At 39.8% G+C, this 25,733-nt stretch overlaps 2 protein-coding genes across 3 annotated transcripts; both read left to right on the top strand.

Annotated features, from left to right (window-relative positions):
- Positions 1 to 5,785: 5,785 nt before the first annotated feature.
- On the top strand, positions 5,786 to 9,733 carry LOC121771790 (zinc finger CCCH domain-containing protein 17-like). The gene is made up of 3 exons (XM_042168670.1): positions 5,786 to 6,253; positions 7,302 to 7,412; positions 7,557 to 9,733. Exons 1-3 carry the CDS (start codon positions 6,086 to 6,088, stop codon positions 9,435 to 9,437), a joined length of 2,160 nt encoding a protein of 719 aa, XP_042024604.1. The 5' UTR covers positions 5,786 to 6,085; the 3' UTR covers positions 9,438 to 9,733.
- A 4,673-nt stretch (positions 9,734 to 14,406) lies between these two features.
- On the top strand, positions 14,407 to 24,919 carry LOC121771725. Of its 2 annotated transcripts, none has more exons than XM_042168580.1 (8): positions 14,407 to 14,957; positions 15,848 to 15,947; positions 16,078 to 16,134; positions 17,136 to 17,247; positions 18,090 to 18,172; positions 18,371 to 18,432; positions 18,513 to 18,609; positions 24,447 to 24,919. In XM_042168580.1, exons 1-8 carry the CDS (start codon positions 14,638 to 14,640, stop codon positions 24,459 to 24,461), a joined length of 846 nt encoding a protein of 281 aa, XP_042024514.1. In that variant the 5' UTR covers positions 14,407 to 14,637; the 3' UTR covers positions 24,462 to 24,919. The 2 variants fall into 2 exon arrangements, with proteins under 2 accessions (XP_042024514.1, XP_042024513.1); XM_042168579.1 differs by having other exon boundaries at positions 24,402 to 24,919.
- Positions 24,920 to 25,733: the final 814 nt, after the last annotated feature.

The raw sequence follows: 25,733 nt of genomic DNA, 5'->3' as shown, positions 1-25,733 counted from the left end.
AATCTTAAATAGGACAATGAGCACTAAAAAATTTTTGTAACCTCTATTGTCTTAATTTTATAATTTTTTATTTTTAATTCCATGATCTCTCATGTCCAAATTTTGTACCTATAAAAGGCAAATGCATAGAGTTGTGGATGATTTACGCACCAACAAAAACACTCTTCATTCACTCTCAAGCTCTCAACATTTTATTGTACATTTTAGTAACATTGTATTGCATGATTTTTGGAGCCCCATCAAGTTCATCGGTGTCTAGCGGGTTTGAGATGCTATATATGTTAGGAGGAAGTTGTTTCATCTCTAGGGATAATATGTCAATCTATGAACATTAACCATGATGTAATTTATCTTGCTGAAAGAGGATTTTTCTCTACAAGACTTATAGTTCGGTTTATTTTATAATTTTCATTGTTTTTTTTCTTTGATTGCAATAGTTAGAGTACCGCGTGTTATGGTTCGAGAATTTTATTCCAATATTTCTAACAATTCTTAGAGAGGGAAAAATTGTAGTAACATCCTTAACTCGAAACATGCAGTTCCTGATTCTCGAATATAGTTATTTTGTTAAAAGTGTGATTCATTATTTTTAGTAGAGAGATATGAAGGATTGTTTTAAACATATTTTTCAAAAGTGTGATATACTCTCTTAGCTCCCCAAATATTTGTGTTTTGTCTTGATTCCATTTTAAATACGTATGATTTTATGTCTTTAGGTGTGAAATGATTTGAGGAGTATATGTTTATTGAATTGTTATTACTATAGTAGTATTACATTTTACTATTTTAAAATCTTATATAGTTATATTATTTCTAATTTTAATTAATCAATTAAGAATTCAAAATTGTATAACGAAAAAAATATTCCGTCGTGCATCACACGTGGGTTAACACTAGTATATATAAAAGCACCATCGTTATAATCCATTGTTTACTAACATGAATTGGAACTTTGGGATATCCTTTGGTCTTTGATTATTAATATTAATACACTTTGAGCTAATTTTACTTAATTCACATTTTATTGAAATGATAGAGATAGAACAATTCTAACAATGATGATAAAAATATGACACATTTTTGCCCACTTTAAATAAAAACGTATGGTTAGTTTATGAAGAAACACACTAAAATTTAAAAGTCACAATAACGTTATGATTTTAAATGAACCACCTTTTTTAATGATAAGGACATTTTGTAATGGATGTTTGTCCTTCTGATTTGCATAAATATCAACTTGGCCTCCCTATTCTTTATTACACATTAATATTATCATTTTATAAATTACTGCTATACATTAATAATAATTTAAATGTTGTAAAGGTTTGAATGGAAATCTAGCATAAAGGAAAAGCTTGCGAAAAATAACAACTAGTAGAAACTTACTTCTAATTTGAACTATTCATACCTTTTATGTGTAGAAATTTAATAAATTTTACTAACTTTTTCAAATTTGCAAATGAGGTGTATAAAATTTATTTTGAAGGTTCAGTAGGAGCATTAATGTGTGGCGAAATATTCTTATAGTAATATTAATAAAAAAAATCTCAAAACTGAGAGAGTATAAGTAATTAGAGTACCTCTTAAAAAACAAAAAAAAAATACAAAATAAAAAGTAGGTATAGTGAAGTACCGTATATACCGTTGGAGCCCATATAACATTAAAAAGCTTGGCCCATAGAAATAAGAGTATGGGCCTCAAGATATTTAATTTGTTCAATTGCTCTAACCATGTGTAATTTACCCAAATGCCCTGCAGCAAAGCACATAGAAATACAGGTAATATCGTTGATTTCGAGTTAATTCATTCGGATTCAAAATAGTTTTTTATTCGGACCATTTAGATTAAATTTCTTTCATACTATAACTTTTCTACTCTAACCTTATCCATTCGACTAATAACAAGGATTATAACTTTTCTACTCTAACATTACACCTTCGGTTTTACTACTACATCCATGTAAAAAAATACAGTTTGTGTTTTCTCATCAAGACAATTAATCACATTTAGATATAAATAATGAGTGTCATTTCATCATAAACACACATAAATAACAGCAACTCTACGTGGTGGACTCATATAATTAAGTGTGTTGGCTTGATTAACTGATTCTTTTTCTTATTACTTTGAGGTAATTTTTCATTAATTTGTTTTCAATTTGATGATATGGTTTTCTTCAACAATTTCGGTAAAAAAAATTAACATGAAGATTAAAGAAAGATAATAATTTATTTAATATAACAATTAAAGAAGATGATCATTGCGAAATGTATATTAAATCCTTAAAAACAACATGTGGTATATTTGCGTAAGTGGGAAAAATGTTAATGGGTTTAGGCTGAATATGGCTGTTGTTATAGCCCAATAAAAACTAGTGTTAGGGAGGAAAACATCAATAGATGACTATGACCATAAATATCGAAACAGGTTTAGGATAAATTAATAAATCAAATATATTACTACTATTAAAGAGAAATTTCGGAATATGGGTTTAAATTCGCTGACCTTTCGAGATAAGGGATTCAATTCGCTTACCTTTCGAAATATGGGTCCGAGACATGCGAATTTTTCGGGATAAGGGTTTTACACCTTTTTATATTTATTCTCTTCATTTTTCTTATTATTTCCCTTCCAATAATTATAGATTTACTAAACTATCATTTTACCCATCTCTCAAAAATTTCATTTTATCTCCCTCCAAACGATTTGCGCACTACGCCTCCGCCTCCACCTCCACCCTCCACTTCGCCACCGGAGGGTAACTGATGCATAAACAAATCCTAGCAACAGTTGTTCAAAAGTGAACGAGAGAGATAATTAGTCATCTGCTTGCCAGACCTGGAGGAAGTAGCGACCATCTGTCCAAAGAGCTACTTTATCTTTTGTGACAACAGCAGTGGCTGCACTACCAGTAAAACCTGATATGTATGCTCTCCTTGTATAACACTCAGCAATAAATTCACTCTGAAATTGGACACGACGCTAGTAAGATGTTGAAACTCCAACCACAATGTTTAATGAAAATTCACTCTGAAATTGGACAAGACGCTAGTATATTGTGGGGAACAGTGCTTAGGGAGCTTGGCACATTCCGGATCGTGCCAAGCTCCCTAAGGTGTGGAGGTGGCGGCGAAGTGGAGGGTGGAGGTGGAGGTGGAGGCGGAGGCGGAGGCAGAGGCGGAGTGCGCAAATCGTTTGGAGGGAGGTAAAATGAAATTTTTGAGAGACGAGTTAAAGGATAGTTTAGTAAATCTATAATTGTTGGAAGGGAAATAATAAGAAAAATGAAGAGAATAAATATAAAAAGGTGTAAAACCCTTATTCCGAAAAATTCGCATGTCTCGGACCCATATTTCGAAAAGTAAGCTAATTGAATCCCTTATCTCGAAAGGTCAGCGAATTTAAACCCATATTCCGAAATTTCTCACTATTAAATATCATGTTTATTTTCTCATATTCTTCGTTCGAACAGAGCTTGATGGGCTAGCCCGCTTACAAACGTCTTTAGTTCTAAGCACTCATCATTGAAACCACTTAAGAGCATCCACAGCGGAGACCACACCGCTGTCCGTCCGTCCGTGCCAGCGGCACGCACTGCTGTCCGCCGCTGCACTCTTGCCACTGGCACGGCGCTGCTCTCAGCTAAGAGCACGTCCGTGCCAGCGAGCAAGGCGACGTGGCGCGTTTCTATTGGCCGTTGACATTTTTTTCTTTTTTTAAAAAAATCGAAAATAATACCAAAAATTAAAAAAAATATTTTTGGATTTCCAAAAATATACAGATTTTATTACCATTTTTTTGAATTTTTTTTAAAAAAATTTAATCCCAAAATCATTTATAAATACACACATTCATCATCCATTTAGGCGAAATTCGGCCACGAGTAGTGGGTTTTTTTAATTTTATGAATTTAATTATGTAATTTTTAATTCTTAGGATTTAAATTATGTAATTTTTAATTTTTAAGACTTTAATGAAGAAAATTTTAATTTTTAGGATTTTAATTATGTAATTTTAATTTTTTTGTAATTTGTAATATTATTCCGGTTATTTTTAATGCATTTTAATATTGTGGAAATGTTTTTATTTAAATTGAATAATAGAATGGTGGGACCCTTGAGCATGTCCTTGCGGAAGAGCACAGATGTGGGTGTTGTGCTCTTGCCTAAGAGCAGGGAGTAAAAGTGGGTCCGGGCCAACATCCGTGCTCGTTGGCAAGAGCACGGATGTGGATGCTCTAACTGTCAGGCCCACTCAATGCTTCAGCCATTTTTGAAAGACTAAAGGTCCATTTTGGTCCTTAACATATTGCGATTTTATGATTTTGGTCCAAAACATTATCTTTTGAATTACTCGGTCCCTCACAAATAAAAACGGGTCACATTTGGTCTGAATTTGACGGAACCGTTAAATATTAACGGTCAACGTAGATTTACCCGATTTTGACCCAATTAATCATTTTTAATTAATTCAAAAATGATAATAATAATTATTATAAATAAAAACTTTTATATTATAAATAAAATATAACCCCCCCATCATCTCAACCGCCAAGCTCCGCCGTACCATCACCTTCGGTCCACCTTCCGTCATCCCGCAGCCTCACCTTCCATCATCCCTCCGCCACGGCATCCACCTTCCATCATCCCTCAGCCTCACCCCCTCCTTACATCATCTCCCTCACCACCTCCGCCACGGCGTCCACCTTCCTCGCCTCGCTCAACTCAGCAATCAATTCCCCGTAGCTGTTGCAATCAGGGATGCATCCTGCCCTCCCCATCCCTTTCAATACCTCCACATTTTTCCAAAATTGACCGATTTTCGAAAGAGTCAGAAATAGGTAATTGCAGGTGCCGCAATCGGGGGTGTATCTGATCGATTTCATCTCCGACAAAATTAGCTACGATGACGCCTTCCGGTGTTGCCACAACCACGATTTGAGAGGAGGAGGTGGAACTGCGGCAGGGGGAGGCAGCCGTAGCGGAGGGTGCCTGGACGACAGCGAGGGCAAGGGCGAGGGCGAGGGGAAGGTGGTCGATGGAGGGGTCGAGGGAGAGGGAGAGGGAGAGGAGGCGAGACGACGACTTGACGGTGAGCAGCAGCGGCAGAACACCGGGAGTCGGAAGCCGGCATGTCTAAGGAGAAATGATGACTTTTAATTATTCTAGACGTTGAAATCTCAATTTTGAGAACTTTTAACATCTAAAGAGAAAAAATCATAAATTCCCTAGACCTATTCTTCAATTTTGTACAAAAATATTCATTCTAAAAAAATGTGGCATAGAGACATAGATACCTAAATTGTCAAATGTCTAGTGAAAACTAGCATCGGATATAGTAACTACTCATTTCACAATAATCAACGAGAACTTATGATTTTGTCAATGGCAAATTAACAACTGATAATAACTAAAATTTAAAAGTGATTCCGATTTTAAAATAGTACTCCCCGTCCCACTTAAGATGACCATATTCTTGAGTGGCACGAGATTTTAGGAAGTGTTGTTAGCTGAAATAAAGTATAGAGGAAAAAAGTAATTGAATATTTTAATGAGTAGAGAGCATAGATGAGGTTATTTTTAAAATTGGAAAGTGGTCATCTTGATTGGGACAAACGAAAAAAGAAAAGTAGTCGTGTTGAAGGAGACGGAGAGAGTAAAAAATTAAGACATAATTGAATTCCAAATTTTTTTATTGAATTTAAAAATTAAATGGTCTGTTGATGTACATACACAAATACTATTAATAACGGAATAAAAAGAAAAGAGTGATAAAAAAGGAAGCAGATCTGATATATTTACACACTCTCATACACCGCATGTCATCTCTCTCTATTCTTATTTCATCTCATCGTCATCATCTCTCTCCCTCTTTCTAGCTCACTTTCTCCATCCTCTCTCTCTCTGGCGCTCGCTGCGCAATCGTGCTCGGAGCCTGTGTTTGATGCCGCCAAAGGAGGGGAATCACTGTTAGGAGGAACCCTACCTCAGACCAGCCGCCTCAAGGATTTAAACCCTAGATCCATCAGATTAACATTTAAATTCATTTGATTTTATTCATCTTCCAGCTGCCAAGGATCGAAAAATGGCGACTTCTGCGCCTCAATCCCAATCCCAAACCCAATCCCAATCCCAAACCCAATCCCAATCCCAATCCCAATCCCAATCTCAGCCTCCCTCCCCTGAGGAAGAACTGCTGAAGAGGAACACCGATTGTGTTTACTTTCTGGCGTCGCCTTTAACTTGCAAAAAGGTCCTTTTTTGCGTCTCTTTTTCTTTTCATTTTTTATTTATTTATTTTCTCTTTTAATTTTCTACAGCTCCGAGTATTATTTATTTGAATAAGGACAACACGAATTTTTGCTATTTCGGGGAATTAGATCTCCATTGGGGATGATTTTAATTGTTTCTCCGTAGATTGTTGGAATTAAGTGGAACCTAGGGTCTTAATTTATGTTTCATTTTCAAATGTTGGTTAATTTCGGTTTAGGATATTGCATGTGGACATTTAGTTTGGCCCTGAGAAAATTGACGAATTTTACATACATTGTTTTGATCTCTTTGTTCTTGCATTTTAATGATCTTGATCTGGTGTGCATTAGAATTCGATGTTGTCATTAAATTTGCTCATCACACCACATGCTTGGGTTAAGGAAGGGATGGGGGGTCTATTATTGGGATGTATGACTTATTTACCTGTAAAATATGTGTATCCATTTTTTTGGGTTAGTTTCCTTTACTGATTAGTGTGATCAAGGCAGATATATCATATATGTTTATATCGGTGTGTGACAGTTAAATTTATTGATCTCTAAGGGCCTACATTTTACAGCCATACGATAAGATTCTGCTAAGCTAGTAGATAAAACCCATTTTATGAAAAACTCATCCTCTCTACAACAATGGATCCCTTTGCTGAAATGAGTGTAGATTGTGGTCTGTGTATGCTTGTTTATTACTTCATGTCTTGTAACTTTATCCTTGTGGGAGTTGGGTAAAGTTGTGTATAGACCTATTCCTGTATTAAAAAAAAACTCGTCACCCAGCTTATTCATGGCAGTCAAAGTTTGATGCTGTAGTTCAAGGATATTTGTTCCTCGTAGTGTTCCCCTTAGAAAATTTGTTGACACAGTAATCAACTTGCATTCTTTACCAGTATATTCACTTATTTCTAATTGGATCTCAAGTTACTTCTAAATTCAGTTTTGCACATTCAAAGATTGAGTGGGATGATGATGTCATGTTCCATGGAATAACATTTCACTTCAATGATTATTTCCGTATCTGAGTTCTTCCAACAGGGAAGCGAATGTGAGTATCGCCATAGTGATGTTGCGCGGGTAAATCCAAGGGACTGTTGGTACTGGTTGAATGGTAGCTGCTTGAATCCAAAGTGTGCATTCCGTCATCCGGTTAGTTTGATACATTTCCTTATGTAGATAACTTCCTTTTAGTTATGACTTCTCCTGGATGTAGCCTGAACATGATGTATCGGGTATTTTGTTGCATTGTGTTGCTTGATAACCCTTCTATCTGTTCACTTTTTTGCTCTCCAGCCTCTTGAAGGATATCTGGGAACCCAAGGGCCAACATCTACTGGACCCTCTGCACCTGTGCCTCAGGCTGTTCCAGGTCAATCACATGTCCCAACTGCCTTTGCCAAGCCAGCTGCAGCATGTGTATTTTTTCAAAAAGGGCACTGTTTAAAAGGTGATTGGTGTCCATTTCTTCATGCGCCAAGTGCCTCAAATACCAAACCCATACCTGTGCCAGCAACTGGATCTGCTGTTGAACCTGCGAATAAAAGTAACCCTTCCAGTGGAGTTGACAAGACTTTGCAGCAGAAGGTTACACCTTTAAATGTAGCTAAATCACTCAATGATACTGCACGGGCTAAACCACTGGCTGCAGTGAAATCTACTGCTCCTAGATATGAATATGCTGTAAGCAGGAAGGCTCCACAAACATCAGGCAGTAATTTATTCTCCGGATACAGGACTGCTACTCCTGTATCTAACGGGCACCCCATCAGTTGGTCTAATCGTGCTCAGCAATCTCACCTGTTCGATGAACCTGAAAGCATGGACAACAATGATGCAGAAGAAGTTTCAAGGGAGCCGTCTCCTGGATTTGATGTTCTTGTAGACGATGATGGACGAGATTCTGAGTTCTATCCAGGTGAAGATCGATACGGGATGTCAAGAGAACATGAACCTGGAACTGGAAGTGAATATGAAATTGGTCGCTCTGCTGATTACAGCTTGATTGCTGCTGTTGATGATGAAAATTATCAGGGTCGTCATGGTTACGACTCACTGGAGCACCGTAAGGGACAGTATGCTTGGGAGCAGCACAGAACTTCATCTGAGAGAATGTCTGGAGGGTCTTATCATGAAAGGAGGCCATATGGTCGGCAAGAGAGTCATGGTCAAGTCAATGAACATGATCTCAGGCACCGTCTAGCAAAGCATAAGAGGCCTAATGGTTTAAGATCTGTCATTAGTCATGAACATGACCGTGATGTGCATGTAAGAGATAGAACCTACCGGAGTTCACATAGGGATGAGCAACATAATACCTTGCGGGAGAATTCTCTTGGTGGTCGCCTTCGAGGGAGAATACGACTTCCTGAAAGATCGTCTTCTCCAAACAACAGGGATATGATTTGGACTACTGATCGTATTACCTCACAATCAGGAAGGATCCGTGAAAGAATAAAAGGAAGGCCTGAAGAAGCTTCTAATGATGGTGCAAAGAATTATCGAGGTCCAGACTCAAGAAGAGACTTTGTAGGTGAGAATAATGAGGATTTTGCTAAACCAAAAAGCCTAGCAGAATTGAAGAACCAGAAAAATACTGATTCTAGTAGGCAGCATGTGACTGATCAACAAGCACTTGGCAAGAGAAAAAGTGAGATGAATGATTGGCATCAACAGAGTGAAAATGATCTTTCATTTGAAGGACCTAAGCCACTACAAGAAATTCTAAAACGGAAGAGACGTGGAACTAGTGGAACTGTCGTGGGTAGGAACTCACCGGCCATTGAAGGTGTCATAGGAGATAAAAATCAGGAAGAAAAAGAGGGTGCAACTGATGGGCACATTACTCAGATTGGAAATCATAAGGAGGTTGATAAGCCTAATTCAGTTCAAACGATGGAAGCAGGAGAGGGTAAGCTAGCCAGCTCTAGTTCTGACCAGCAATCTGTTCCTAGCAAGCCAGAAGCTGAAGATGGTGAACTTGGTGACGATGGAGTGGGTCCAGAATCTGAACCCTATGAGCAGAGAGACAAGGAGTTTGATTATGAGCAAATGGGTGAGGAGGATTATGTAATGTATGATGATGGCGAGAATGGAGATGCTGTAGAGGAATACGTTGATGAGGAAGAAGAAGATGATGATGAATTTGCGAAGAAGATGGGCGTTATGTACTCATAAAATTGGAAGCCGCCGCTTGATGCACGGCTATCGTCTTGAGAAATGGCAAGTTTACCCTAGATTCTCCTAATTTTGATTTCAGAAGTAGAGATGATAAGTAGTGCCTGCCGAATGTACCATTAGAAACTTCCCTTTTTCTTGTTGAGTAGTATTAAAACTCTTGGACTGGCTAGATCATTGTTTCTTCTTTTCCTTTTTTGTAGTTCCTCTATTTGCAGTTATATTGCTCAGAGTTTGATTAAGATTGTAACATCAGAAGATGGAACAATAATTGATGGCATGATGCCTTTTGTGTCGATGTGTTATTAACTTCTATTTTTGTTGCAATTTTATACTCCATGATTCCTCAATCCAGTAAAATTAGAGTGTGTGATTAAACTGAAAGTAAAAGTAATTTGGTTTAGATAATTCAACTTTCAAGGATTGAATTGTAGTCTGAGTTTAGAAAGTTCATATCTCTAGTGTGGCATTAGGGCATCCGCAATGCTGGAGCGTTGCGGTGCCGATGCCGTGCCGCCAGAACGGTCCCGCCAAGGACCAGCGTTGCAGCCTCCGAACCGCGGCCTCCCATTCGTCGCGTGAAGCCCACTCGCTGCCCCGCGAGTGGGTTTCGTTTTTTGACGCAATAATTAATTTTTTTTTTAAATTCGAATTTAATAAAAAAAATAAATTTTTTGCAACGGTATTATGACCGTTTTTTTGTATCCGTTTTTTAATTTTTTTTAATTTTTTAAATTTATTTACTCTATAAATACTCCTATTTCATACTCATTTCACTCACAAACACACATCTATTCATCTCAAATCCTCTCTATTTCCACCTCAATTTTCATCTCAAATCAACTATGTTTTTCTTCTCCCAAATTTAATCAAACTAATGAATCCTTTTGAACAAATGCGTCAAATATTGGCACAATCACTTTGTTTTAATGTTGTGTGTTTTTTAATAAAGTGTGTGTGTTTTTTATTAAAGTGTGTTTTTTTAATTGAATTGAGTTGGAAATAAAAATAAAAAATGAAATTGAATGAATAGTAATTTAAGGAACGGTTAAGGAACGGATAAGGAACGGAGGGTTGCAGGTTCCGTTCCTTAGTTAAGGAATGGAGTAAAATAGTACAGTGGGGCCCTCAAATAGTAGTTTAAGGAACGGTTTAGGAACGGTATAGGAACAGCGTTGTGGATGGCCTTAGAGTGTTTGAGATGATTTTTTCTTAATGTGAGAGGACAATAAAGAATGTACCTCTATCATATTCATACTCATGGTAATTGTTGGAGAGTCAGATCAGGGACTAGAGTCTAGAGCTGGCCAAAAAACAGACCGGGCCCAAGGCTGGGTTAGGTCGATTTTAAAGTTTGTGGCTATGGCTGGGTCAACCCAGCTCGATTTTGAGGAATTGTCTTCACGGCCTAGTTTTAATATAATAATCCTTTCGTCCTATTGAAGATGATTTACTTTCTTTTACGGTTTGTACCAATCAAAATGAAAATTAATAAAACTTTTTTGAGGCCATGCTGATCCTATGGAGAATCAAATAAGAATGCACAATATCTCAAAAATAAATTGCAAAATGACTAAAGATAATAGATGCACTATCTCAACTTTCAACTTTATAAATTTTCAGTCATAATTAAATTTATTGGATGCACGCTACTTTAAACACACATAAAAGTAGTCTCTCTGTCTCAGTCTAAGTGAGACGTATTCATTTTTGGTACGTCTCAATATAAGTGAGACGTTTCCTTTTTTAGCAACAATCAACTCACTCCCCTCTCCTACTTTATCATCTTATGTCTCATACTTTATCTTCTCTGTTAATTTATTCTCTCTTTCTCCTTTTTACTTTATCTTCTCTCTTATTTTATTCTCTCTTTCTCTTTCTTACTTTATCATCTCTCCTACTTTTTTATCTCTTTCTCTTTCTTACTTTACTATTACTAATAATTTAATTCACTAAACACCACTACCTAAATTTTTGTGTCAAAATTAGGGATGTCAATTTAGCCCGCAACCCGTGGGCTGACCCGAATAGCCAGCCAAATTTATAGGGTTAGGGCTGAAAATTTCCAGCCCGATAAAATTACAGCCCGATTTGCCCGCACCCGATTAACCCGCAACCCGTTAGGGCCAGACCCGAAAACCCGATGGGCTGGCCCGGAAACCCGATAAAATTTATATTGTTCTATTTGTTTGACTTTAATTCGACACTTCATTGATTATTTTATAATACAGATTACTGAAAAAATAACTTTCCATTTTATATATTAAATATATAAATTATATATTAAGTTTTTATTAATATAATAATAGATAAATGGATTAGAAACTTCAAATTCACTAAAAAAATATATTTAAATTTCTAAACATGCTTTAAAATTTGTTGATGTTTATGTTTTATGTTGCATAAATCTCAAATATTAGTATTTGATCATGTTAATATTTGAGTTTACGCATATATCTCAAATTTATTATAATTAAATATTTTACATTTTATAAATATAACTCATTTTTACCATTATTTAATGGATTGATCGCATGTTAATTTTATCGGTAGCAACCCGATTAACCCGATGGGCTAGCCCGAAACCCGAGCTTTTAGGGTTAGGGCTGAACTTTTATAACCCGAAAAAATAACAACCCGATTAGCCCGCACCCGATTGACCCGCAACCCGAATAGGGTTGGCCAGAAACCCGATGGGCTGGCCCGATTGACATCCCTAGTCAAAATAGAAACATCTCCCTTAGGCTGAGACGGAGAGAGTATATAGTATTATTTGCTATTTATCTCAAGGAGTGATCATTTTCTTATAAAATTATAGTAGTAATTCACGCACATTCTCAATACTCACACTCATCTCATATAAACTCAATCTACTAATTAAAAGAGAAGTATCTTATCAAATATATACAGCATGTCTTCGTCCTTTTATCTTAAAAATCAATATAGTAGTAGTGTGTCCATGTCTTAAACCTTGATGCAATTTTTGAGATTGTGAGGATTCATATGTGAACAATAAAATCTGGTCATAAGTGGAAATTGTTATTGGAAAAATAATAGTGGTGCTGGATATATTTAGAAAGTTGTGTCACTTCACTTCTATGATATTTTGGATGAGTAGACGTTAGAAATAACATCCGATTGGACAGCACCCAATAAAATCCCAAATCTTCAAAATTGATATGAGTTGAATTAAACTATTTCATCATTATAAATCTTGTGCGATTTTATGAAAAAAAACTAGGAATTGACGAATCAAAATGCCCCATTAAGATGAAAAGAATAGATGATCTTGATTGCTAAAAATCGAGATGTTAAGTAGGAATCGACAAACCAAAATGCATGATGGAGATGAAAAATAGATGATCATAATTGGTACTCCACTTAAAAATAAAGATTAAATCTAGACCCTTAATTTTTAAATTATGTATTTTGAATTTGTAATTATAAAAACACATATTAGGAGTATAATAGGTTTAAAACGTTTCTATTTCGGGCAGGAAATCATTGACCATCTTTTGACTAAAATTTTGCTATAGTTTATTCTAGAGTTCACAGAAGGAAAAAGAGAAGAAATCGTAGTTGTAATTTATTGAGGTTTGCACATAAAAAAATAAATGTTGGTTTTGTTTTTCCCATTTCTTATGCAATAATGAGCATCGAATGCTTATTGGGATTCGCAATGCTCCACCAATGTTTCAATGTGTCCCCATTCATTCATGATATGATAACAAATAAATTACTCTTTTTACAACAAGAATAGGAAGAAGTGCATATCTTTTTAATTATACCGCTTATTATTACTCATTCGTAATGTGGCCGCATAGCATTATTCTTTAAAATATGTCTCATTCTACTTTTATGCATACAAGTTAATGAAAATTTATTCGAATAAATGATGAATTTGTAATTAATGAAGAGTGAAGAAAGTGAGCTTTAAAGTAAGCTTTAAAGTATACTTAGTGATAATAATATAACATTAGTATCTTCAAAAATACTATATCTAAAACAAAATTTATTTTGAATAATATTTAGAACTACATTTTGGTTATATTTTCGACAGGGAACAGAAACGGCCATTAGAAAATTCGTAAATGATTTGGAATAGTGTAATGTCTAGACCAAAATACTATTATAGACTATAGTTTTGTGTAGGCAGACTTTCTATTTTTGAGTATGAGTCTACATGAAAAATAACAATTATACTACATAAAACGAGTACTTAATTTAATCCCCTCAACAATTTTCCAATTTTCAAAGTATATGATTTATTTATTTTTTTATAAATAATTACGAGTATTTCTTATTTGTCCCATATTAACTCAAAATAATCCCTAATCTATTATGCGTAAAAAGTGCATATTTAACCAACTAAACAGCTAAGCTATGTTTCATAATCTTTTCAAATGGATAAATAGCTACAACTAATTAGTATGCCTTCTAGACATTTAAAACACAGGATCTTTTTTAGATGTATAATTTAATACCACAATGTCCCCTATCTCCATAACTTATTAATAAATAAATAGAAATAAAAACAAATATAAATACAACTACTTAGATTTATCATTATTTATTGTTACTTTAGAAAGAAAATAATTGGTCAATAACTAAAACTGATCAATATTATCTTGATATATTAAATGTAGAGGAGGACTCAAAACTAATTGATATATTCAATATAGAGTAGAACAAAACCAATAATAATTTCTCATTTATTTGATGATAATTTAAATTCCGATATGTTGGATGAAGGAGAATAAAAGATTTAGCTATGTTTCGTCGTCCATTATATAGGTGGGTTGTTTAATCATATTTTCAAAAAATGAAATAAAAAAAATTGTACATCCATTTTTACCAATAAAATCTCTAGAGCCCTTAATATAATGGAAAAGAATAAAAGAAAATAGAAAAAAAACAAAATAAAAAGAGCAGCAACAAAAAACTTCTCCCACTTTACAAAGCAAAAACAAGAAGCAGCATCTGCTTATAATTTAGTGCAACAGTTGTCAATTATTTCCCTCTTTCTCTCTCCAATTTGGAAAATTCCTCTTGTATTCTTCACTCCAAAAATCCGGAGGTAATGTGAGCAATTTGCAGGGACCAAAATCCTCGCCGCTGCAGCAGATGTTTTCACTGAATTTAAGGTCTGCGTGTGCTCAATTTTTATTACTGCTGTAGCTGAAACAATTCGCACTAACAAATGACAAGCGAGTCGAGCGCTGGCTTCCACCCCAACCGCCATCCCCACCACGGCGGTTTGTTCGCACCCGGTGGAGCGACGAGCAGCAGCAGCAGCGGCGGTTCAGGCGGCGTCGCTGCAAACTACAATTACGGCGGAGGAAGCATGAATTTGGGCGGAAATGAGTGCCCTGGCGGTATAATGCTCTTTGGTGCGCAGAATTCTATTAATTCTTCGTTGACGCATGTGCTGGATTCGTTTCCCGGGTTGAAGCACGACGGGGGTTTCGCAGTGGAGTGGTCGGTTGGTGAACAATACAAGTTAGAGGAGGGACTTGCCAAGTAGGTACTTTACTTGCTATTGGGGTAAAAACCAGCTAATATTAGGAATTTTTCTGTAATGTGTAGCACTCTGTAATTGCTTCCTGAGGTGCAAGATTGTAGAGAGTATGGTCTATGGTATACTTAGTCTTCTGCCTGTCTTTATGGAAAAAGACATGATTAGTACATAAACCTAGACAGAGATAGTGGATGAAGCTAATATAAGCATAGTGGATTGCAGATGATGGATACTGCTATAGGGTTGGAAGACAATAACTTAAACTAGGGTTTGTATTAGCAAGTGGATTTCAGCATCACATTTGAACAAGGATTTAGGTCCTGTGAAGGTGATTTATCATACTTTGAACTAGTCAGGGACATAGTGCCCAAGGCCCAAAATGTTATTAGATGAATGATAAGATAATGTGGCTATACCGTTATAAGCAAGTTCTACATTCTACACTCATCTTTTTTGGGTTGGAATTCTTGTTGAATGAGGTGTCCTTAATACTATATTGGTATTATGAAGGTGCCAACTGCCAACTAGGGACTAGGTCAGCTTGATTTATTTTTCTCCTTCCCTGCTCTGCATGAGGTGATTGTCCCTGTAGGTTGTCATCTACAAACTGTCTTAACATAAACACCTCAACTTTTCTCCAAAAGATTGTTTATCATTGTTTATTGTGAATCTAAAAGTTTAACAGGGTCTGGGATCTTTTGAGTTTATTAATTTGCAATACAAAAAGTAAAGCTCGTACCCCAAATGCCCCCCTCCCGCTCCAGACGTCATCTTGCCGCTAATGCTTATGTACTGGATACAGAGTTAATTTGAAATAATTTCGGTGTAAAGTGGAGTATGTGTTTTTTTGCCTTACATGGCCACTTCATTTGGGTGAATCCATAATATGTAGATATGCTAGTGAACACAATATCACAAAGTATGTTAAGATTGCTGCCTCACTTCGTGACAAGACGGTCAGAGATGTTGCTCTGCGATGCAGATGGATGATGGTAACTTTTATATGTATTCTCTTACTTCGAGTAATATTTATTCATGTGTTACTTGATATGTTCTTTTACCTTCTAGCTGCACCACCAAGAATAATGTCACTTCTTTTCATGGTGTTGTGTTGTTTGTCAGAGAAAGCGGAGGAAACAGGAGCATCCATGCTTGGGGAAGAAAATTAGGGATCGCAAGGTAAAAAAATGTCGTTTTTTCCATATGATATACATAACTGATATTAATTTCACGACCCAGGCATTGTCATGCTGTAATTTCAAAAATTGAAATCCAACTTGCTGTCAGTCAAAAGCAACGTGGGTGACTATATTTGTGCTCTTCAACTGCAAACAAGAAATTTTGCTCATAAGGTGCAATGGAGTCCAGAGCTGAGCAATGGTTTTAATGGGTTTCTTATGTGTTGCTCAGATTTTGGCCTTCTTATGTTGTCATTCCTCTAAACTGATGGACCTTTCCTTACTTGGATGTTGCTGAATAAACAACTCAAATAGTAGAGGTTAATAGATGAAAAAACTGCCAAAATATGGCTGTCCTTTTTCCGATGATGATCATAAGATAAGTAAGCCTAGTCTAAACAATTGAGTACTTATACAGTTCTACTTCTACTACTTTGTCCCATGGATTAGAGCCTTATTAACCACACAAACTATCTAAAATAACTAAATCCATTATTAATAGCAACTAATACTTTATAAAATAAAATAATTATATCTAGCAATTTATAAAATTAAGTAGCAACTTATTGCACTGCTAACAAAAGCCTCACCGTTGAGGACCCAGGCAGAAGTCTGTCCGACTTCGGATAGCTTGGCTATGTGGGTGGGCTGAGAGTTGCAGCAGCTGTCCCTCTGTTGTTTTTTGCACAGATGCCAATGTGGTCCTTAGTTAATAGATTAAATGAGTAATAGAATATTAGTTAACAAACTGGAAATCAACTAAATAACTGATGCCTTGTGCCATGCTCACCCAAATATGTTCCTAGGAAGCCTCATGCTTTGTTTTCTCTGATAAACCTTGGTATTGCTCTCAGACAGTCTGCGTAGAATGTTTTGTGGTCAGCGTTGTCATCAAAGTCGATGATGTTGCATTAATAAGTGTATGAGCTGTATGTTTCTTGTAATGCCTAGTACATGAACCAGAACTTAAAGATGGTGTTCTGATAGTCCTCCCTTTCTCAGGAAAAAATGGTGGAACCAGCTTTGAAAACTAACATGTCCTCAGCTTCGTCAGTGAATGTTGCTCCATATACATCAACCGCAAACCAGCAGTGTGGTTACATGATCTCAGGAGGTTTGATTATTTTGCTGTTTACATTTAAAAAATCTGTTTTTCCCCAAGCTAATTACGTCGACTAGATATTATGTTTTCAGGCTGAAGATGCTCTTCTCAGTCTCTTCCTACATTTATACTTTAGCAAATGATTGCTGAACTTTTCTCTTTTATCATATTAACCAATGCTAACATGTGCACTAAGATGTTGGTGATGACGCCTTGTTTATTTATTATTAACTTTTTTACTTGATAGTGCTTACACCTATGTTATGTCTCTGTTGAGTGAATTTAGAAACTTTGGCTGAATAATCCGATTTTAATTAACTTTTTTTGCTTGGTTCTGCTTACATCAGTTTAAACTGAATGCTGGACTGTGGGGGTTGGTTAGTCTTAAATGGAGTTGTCTTCGAAGTTAGTCTGCATAGCATCAGTATCAGGTTGCTCAATGTGACTCAGCTTTTAATAGAGGCTATCATTGTACATATCCCTGAAATTTCATTGTGCCAATGTTTACAATATCATGAGTCTGTTAACCTGTTTCCACTTTCAGTGACATGTAACTTGGCTAATACTAGAAGATTGAAATTTGCAACTCCCCTATAAAACACATCGAGTCATTTAGATTCCATCAAGATATGAGCTTATCAATGTCATTTGTTACCTATCTGCTTAGTTAGATTATTGTCTGAGAGTCCTGAAAAATTGTTTCATGCATTTCATGTTTCTTTGGTCAAACATAGTCATTGTTTCCCAAATTCCTTTTGGACTCACTCGTGACTATAGGCGTCCACTTTCAAATGGTCTTTTATCAATTTTAAGTTAATACACTAATCAGAAACTATTTTTATTTGTGTTTTCAGTACTGAGTGGCACGGCCAGACATCTTCTAGAAGAAAACAGTCTGTCTTTTGAACAAATTTCTGTAAATCTTTCTACTCAAAAGGTGATGCCTGAACCCTTTTGTTCACCCAAGACATGGGACTTGGTTGTATTAGTTTCTGGTTGGAAGTCTTTCATTGGATTATAATGGGATTGTTTTTGCAAAATGTATTGTACTCACGAGTATAATATATTATGTAAACTCAACATATTTAATATTTGTTGTGAGGAAGTACTGATGATGCCAAAACTTTTGTTGCAGCTGCAGCAAAACATTGATCTCTTTTTCCATGTGAGGAATAACATAATTACAGTTTTGGACAGGTAATTACTTGTATCAGGAGTATATGATTTGGTGTTCCGTTTAAAATGTCTTATTTAGCCAATACTTTTTGTATCTGCAGCATGACAAAAATGCCTGGAATTATGAGTCAAATGCCACCTCTTCCAGTGTTCTTAAATGAGGAACTCACAAGTAGCATTTTTCTGCCCTCGTCTCAGGTATGTCCCGTTCCATTCTTCATACAGCCATTGTAAAACTTCAGTCATTTTTCATGAAATGCCAAGTTGCATAAAACATGTGTTAGCGGAGTAAAGGCAGAACGTTGAGTCGGGCACGAGATGTACCCCTTTGGTTGTAATCACCACACGCACACAAGCTCACAATAATGTTTGTAGGGAAATTTGCGGACTTTATTGATAGAATTCAAGAATCAAAAGACAATCCTCACTACGGAGGCCTACGACAAATCCGTCGTCCAAAACAAGTGATCACTAACTAGATAATTATTCTTGCTAGCGTCTCTCTACTTATAGACTATGGATATAACAAGAAATAATCGAATCACAATAAAATAGGAACAAACTAACAAACTAATAAACTAGCCGCTTCCCTTTGCCTTCTCTTTCTTCCTTATTTCTCTCCGCAGACCGTGCCTGCCGCCACTGCTTCCTCATTCTTCTCCATCGGCCAAACTACCTCCCGATTTCCTCGGCGGTAGACCCTCCATGCCCCTGCCGTATCAACTGCCCCACCCGTCGAAACAGCCTTGTCCGCAAGGCTAAAAAAAGGAAATTGGCCTTGCACGTCCGCCACGTCCATCCATGTGGACTCATCGTCGTCCATCCATGTGGACTCATCGTCGTCCATCCCTTGCCACTTGATGAGGACTTGGCTGTGTGCCTCGTCATCCCGCTGGTCAGTTCGGGTGTCCAGCACTTTTTCGGGCAGAAAGGGACGCCCAGGCCTTCGGGCAGATTGGCGTCTGCCGGGGCCTCCCCTACGGCCCGTTTGAGCAGCGAGACGTGGAACACGGGGTGTATGCGTGTCGTCTCGGGGAGCTGAAGGCGATAGGCTGTTGCCCCGATGCGGGACTCTATTCGAAATGGCCCGAAGAAACGAGGCGCCATCTTCCTATTGCGGGAAGAAAACAGGGTGGATTGCCGGTGTGGTCGGAACCGGACATAGACCATCTGCCCTACGGCAAACTCCACATCCCGTCGTTTCCTGTTGGCCGAGGCCGTCATTCGGTCTTGTGCCCGCCGGAGGTGATGACGCAATAATTCCAGCACTTCATCGCGGGAGCGAAGTGTGTCGACGACTGCTTGTGCTCGAATTTCCCCGGGAAGGAATGAGTGCAACGTAGGAGGGGGTCGCCCGTAGACCACCTCGAAAGGTGTCATCCCCGAGGCGGAGTGAACGCTGGTGTTATAGCAGTACTCCGCCCAAGCCAGCCATTTATTCCATTGCTTTGGTCGGTCCGACGAGAAACAACGCAAGTATGTCTGCAAGCATCTGTTTAGTACCTCGGTTTGGCCGTCTGTTTCCGGGTGATAAGCAGAGCCCATCTTTAGTTTAGTTCCTGTGGCGCGGAAAAGCTCCTTCCAGAACGAGCTCAAAAATATGGGGTCTCGATCGGATACGATGGACCGGGGTATACCGTGGAGGCGAACGACCTCGTTGGTAAACAGCTCTGCTACTTGTCTGGCCGTGAATGGGTGCCGTAATCCGATGAAGTGCCCATACTTGGATAGTCGGTCGACGACCACGAAGATGCAATCAAATCCTCCTGCTCGAGGTAAACCCGAAACGAAGTCCATGCTTACATCCTCCCAAACCCGAGCTGGAATTGGGAGTGGCTGCAGCAGGCCCGCTGGCGATCTTGTGTCGGACTTGTGCCTCTGGCACGTCGCACATGCTGCGACGAAATGGGAGACTCTCTTCATCATTCCCGGCCAATAGACGTTGGAGGCCAACCGGCGATAGGTGCGGTATGCCCCCGAATGCCCCCCTGTTGGCGTCACGTGGAACTCGGCGAGGAGCCTAGGTATCCACGGGGAGTGGGGAGGGACGACGATCCGTCCTTTGTAGAAGAGGGTGCCGTGCACCAGCTCGTAGTGTCGGGCGGCTGGTCGGCCTGCCTCGAGGGCCGTCTTGATGCCTAGGAGTGTGGGGTCCGCGGCTAAATCGCTCTGGACGGTCGACCATTCCGGCCAAGCTGGGAGGGACAAAGCCGAGAGCTCCACGGGCTCGTCGTCCCGCCGGGAGAGGGCATCGGCCGCCCGGTTCAGCTTTCCCTCCTTATAGATGATTGTGAAGTCGTATCCTAGCAGCTTCGCCGCCCAATTTTGTTGAGCCGGGGTCGCCAAGGGGTGGGCTAAGAGTTGCCGCAGGCTGCGTTGGTCGGTGTGGACCACAAACCGGCGGCCTAGCAAGTATGGCCGCCAATGATGAATGGCGAGGACGAGAGCCATAAGTTCCTTCTCGTATGCGGATTTGGTTAACCTGTGGCCGGCAGGTTCTTGCTGAAGTATGCAATTGGTTGACGATCTTGCATTAGGACCGCTCCTAGGCCGCGGCCCGAGGCATCGCACTCGATCCCGAATTCTTTGGAAAAATCTGGCATTTTGAGGAGGGGGGCTGATGTCAAAGCCGTCTTGAGTGCCTCAAATGCAGCGGCTGCCGCCGGTGGCCATGCCCATGGTCGCTTCGGGGTCGCGGATTGCGGCTTTTTTAATAGTTCCGTGAGGGGCGCTGCAATTTTGCCGTAGTCCCGGATGAAACGGCGGTAATACCCGGTTAGGCCAAGGAACCCGCGCACGCCCTTCAGTGAAAACGGGGTGGGCCAACGGAGGACTGCTGAGATCTTGGCCGGGTCCATCTTAACGCCTTCGAAGGACACGATGTGGCCTAAATATTCGACGCTGGCGCGGCCCAGGAGGCACTTCTTTGCGTTCACCACGAGTGAGTGAGCCTGCAGGGCCGTGAAAACCAAGTGAAGGTGGCGTAGATGGTCGGGCCACGAGGTACTGTAGACGAGGATATCGTCGAAGAAAACCAACACGTACTTCCGCAATGCCGGCCTGAAAATATCATTCATGAGGCTCTGGAAGGTAGCCGGGGCGTTGGTGAGGCCGAATGGCATGACCAAGAACTCGTAATGGCCGGAGTGGGTTCGGAAAGCAGTTTTTGGGACGTCCTCGGTCGCCACCCGGATTTGGTGATATCCCGCCTTCAAGTCGATCTTGCTGAACCAACGGGCCCCATGTAGTATCACCGGAATAGGGTACTTGTCCGGAACCGTTCGTTTGTTCAACTCCCGGTAGTCCACGCAGAATCTCCAAGAGCCATCCTTTTTGCGAACGAGGAGTACCGGGCTGGAGAATGGACTCGTGCTGGGCTGAATTACGCCTGACTCCAGCATTTCTGCCACGAGTTTTTCCATTTCGTCTTTCTGTAGATGATTGTAACGATTTGGACGAACGGAGACGGGTTCCGTACCGGGTAGAAGTGGTATTTTGTGGTCAATCTGGCGGCGGGGCGGTAGGTTGGACGCGGATTCCGTGATCGCGGGGAATTGCTTGATCAGCTGCCGTAATTGGTCGGTGGCCTTGGCCGATAGGGCCGGGTCGATGCCGAAGGGGGATGCCGACGGCGTGGTGTCGATGGAGTGGAGGATCCAACCGCAGTCGCCGTCCTCCAAGCGACGGAGGTCCCCGGTGGAGCAGGCCCGCCGCATGAGTGATGGGTTACCCTTAAGGGCCACAGGTCTGCCGTGGACCGAGAAATCCATCGAGGAGTGTTGCCAATTGACCATGACGTACCCCAGGGAGGCGAGCCATGACACTCCCAAAATGATATCGATGTTGCGAAGGGGGAACACATAGCAAGATATGGTGAAGTCCTCGTTTGCCATTGTGACCGTGACCCCTTTGCAGATCACGCCGCGTGGAGCCGTCCCCTAGAACGACGGAGTAGGGAGACGTTGGGGTGATCCGCAGTTGGAGCTGTTGGGCGCATTGCTCGGAGATGAAACAGTAGTTTGCCCCGCTATCCACCATTATCTTGACCTGCTGCTGCCCCACATGGCCGAACAATTTCATGGTATTTGCCGTGTCCAGGCCATGTAGGGATAGGACGGAGAGCTCCGGTTTACTTGCATCTTCCAGCTCCTCCTCGAGCTCCAGGTCCTCAGTTGGCAGCTCGTCGTCGTCGCAGATGAGGACATTGAGGGTCTTGGGCGGGCACTTGTGAGTCGGGCTAAACTTGAGGCCGCACTTGACACAGGTGCCGGCCGCGATATGCCGCCTATATTCTTCCGGGGAGATATTCCGGAAGCGTTTGGATAGTGGCCGGGACGAGCCTGTGGAAGGGAGCGGCGAGGGCGCGCTTGAGTAACCGGTGGTCGACGGGCGACGCTGGTGCCCGGTGTATGGCTGCGACACCGTGTGGGAGGGGGCAGGGGCTGTCCTCTGAGGTTGCTGTGATGCGAGCACATCTATGTCCAGTGCCAACTCGACAGCATCTTCATAAGATGTGATCTTTGCGGCCTTCATCTGGAGGCGCACCTCCGGCCGGAGGGCCGCCATGAAGAAACCGAGGTACTGGTGGCAGGCTATATCTGGTACCTGAGCGAGGCGTGCCTCGAATGCCGCTACATATTCTGCGAGGGAGCCCGTGTGCCGGACTGCTGCAAAGGCCTCGTACTCGTCCAGGGCCCCATTTCCCCCGAAACGCTTCATCAACTCACGAGCAAACCGGGCCTAGGAGAGATCTGGATTCCGTCTCCGCAGAAGCTGATACCAGGGAAGGGCGGCGCCAGCCAGCGCCACCATGGCTACGCCCACCCGCTTCTCGGGCGCCGTATCCGAAATCAGGAAGTATTGCTCCGCCCTTGCCAGCCATGCGAGGGCGTCGGTGCCGTCAAACGTCGGCATAGGGGATGGGGACTGGTTGCCAGTGGAAACCGAATTTGATTCCCGGTTCTCGGAGGAAGCCTCGTCCTCCGGAGGGGCCTTGGTACCGGGGGTGAGGGACGCGAATCCCGCGCGTACTTCGGCCAACAAGGAGTCGAGCTTGGACTCCAATGATGTGACCCGTTCGTTGAGTTCCTCGTTTGCCTTCTCCACCGCGTCAAGGCGAGAATCACCTCGAGAGTTCACCATCGTTCACCGCACCAATTGTTTGCGGAGTAAAGGCAGAACGTTGAGTCGGGCACGAGATGTACCCCTTTGGTTGTAATCACCACACGCACACAAGCTCACAATAATGTTTGTAGGGAAATTTGCGGACTTTATTGATAGAATTCAAGAATCAAAAGACAATCCTCACTACGGAGGCCTACGACAAATCCGTCGTCCAAAACAAGTGATCACTCACTAGATAATTATTCTTGCTAGCGTCTCTCTACTTATAGACTATGGATATAACAAGAAATAATCGAATCACAATAAAATAGGAACAAACTAACAAACTAATAAACTAGCCGCTTCCCTTTGCCTTCTCTTTCTTCCTTATTTCTCTCCGCAGACCGTGCCTGCCGCCACTGCTTCCTCATTCTTCTCCATCGGCCAAACTACCTCCCGATTTCCTCGGCGGTAGACCCTCCATGCCCCTGCCGTATCAACATGTTAGTTCTGTTTTATGATTACTTATCCTGTTGATTCCCAATTAACAGTAAGCTGCTGCTGCTCTGATGTAACAAATTCGGTTACCACTTTTGTCAATAGTATTAGATTTACAACATCCATTTAAAGGCTTGAACAATGACTTTTTCGTAAAAGATTTTTTAAGCACGAAATTTAGGAGAAGAGGACTTTTCTGTCAAAAATTGGTTAACAAAATTTATTACTTTTATTAACAAGTGTAGGAGAAGAGGATTTTTATAGCACAAAAAAGAACATAAAAAACCCACTTCTTTGCAAAATGTTTGGCTAATACTGTGAGTCTGTGACCATTGACCTAGCTAACCTTATATTAGACATGTCCCCACTCAATTCTCTTCCATTTTCAGCCGATGATCATGTTCAGCTCATCAAGTATGGCACCCGTGAAACAGGAGCCTGGATGCTGATCTGCTCCTAGCTTTGCCATTAATGCATCGATTCTCCCGTAAGTGCAAAAAGTATTCCCCTGCAGGTTGAAGAAAAGAAGCTTGCAGGATTTGTAGCTTTAAAAAAAATTCTTGGGGCTTATGATTTGAGGAAGATGGTATGCTACAGAAAATAAATTGACAGTGAAGTCCAGATCATGCAAAAGTAGTGATCAACCACTGACATCTAATGTTAGCTCCCACTTTTTTTGTTATTTAAGTTTTTCTGGAATATAGTTCCGTCATTGATTCACCATTTTCGAAACTCAAAACTGCATATTTTGAAATTATTTGAAAAGCCTTATCAATATGGGTGATTTAGTTGTCAAATGTAAAATGTATTCAAAGTTCAAACTCCAGCTATATTTGAGTTTTCGTGTGTGAAGAACGGCTGCTTTTCTTTTTCATTTTTTAATGGTAACGGGCGAAATATTCCACTATTTCTCAGTAGTTTTATTTCTAGAGAGTACTATTTTAAATATCAGGTTTTATAATAAATTTTTTATTTAGTTTATCCTTTTTTTCAGGGGTATTCATATTATTCAAACACCATGACGTGTATGGTTACTCACAAAATTCAAAGATTAACATAGCTTTCCACTATAGTATGTATTGCTACATTCACCATCAAATATTCAAATTGTTGAACTTGAATTGGGAGAGCACTAATATTGAAAATGGAGAGAGCATTATACCAAAGTGAAGTCACTAACGTCTCAATGAGAATATACTAGTCTATTTTAATTTATTATAATTATGGTCCTCTGAAAATAATACTATTATTAGTTTTTTTTCCAATGTCAATCACTTCTAGTAGAGCTTAATCATTGGTTAATGTGTCGTTTTAAATACCTCTTCCATTTGGGACGCCATTCGCATAATCTTATTTTCATGTGATTAGTCAATTATTAATGATGTTAAAAAATGAATGAATTTCCAGAGTTTTCTATTGTGATATTTTATTATATCTTTTGTCAATCTTGTCCTTTATTTCCATTGATTAACTTTGTAAAACTATAGTGAGAATGAAAATAATTGGTTTATGTTATGAATTTAGTTTGTTACTATCCGATTATGTGAATAGCTCAGTTAATTAGTCTCGTATGAGGGTGTAATGATCTAATCTAATGATTCACAGAACTCTATTATGGCAGTCAACATTACTATATTCAAAGCAGCTTGCTTAAGAATACTAATAATCAAACCTCCACCTTCGTCTATAAAGCATGATAGATGAACCATTATTACGCATCT

The sequence above is a fragment of the Salvia splendens genome, chromosome 16 (genome assembly GCF_004379255.2).
Source record: "Salvia splendens isolate huo1 chromosome 16, SspV2, whole genome shotgun sequence".
NCBI lineage: Eukaryota > Viridiplantae > Streptophyta > Magnoliopsida > Lamiales > Lamiaceae > Salvia > Salvia splendens.
Note: the sequence above shows the minus strand (reverse complement) of the source record. Positions and strands in the feature narration are given on the sequence as shown.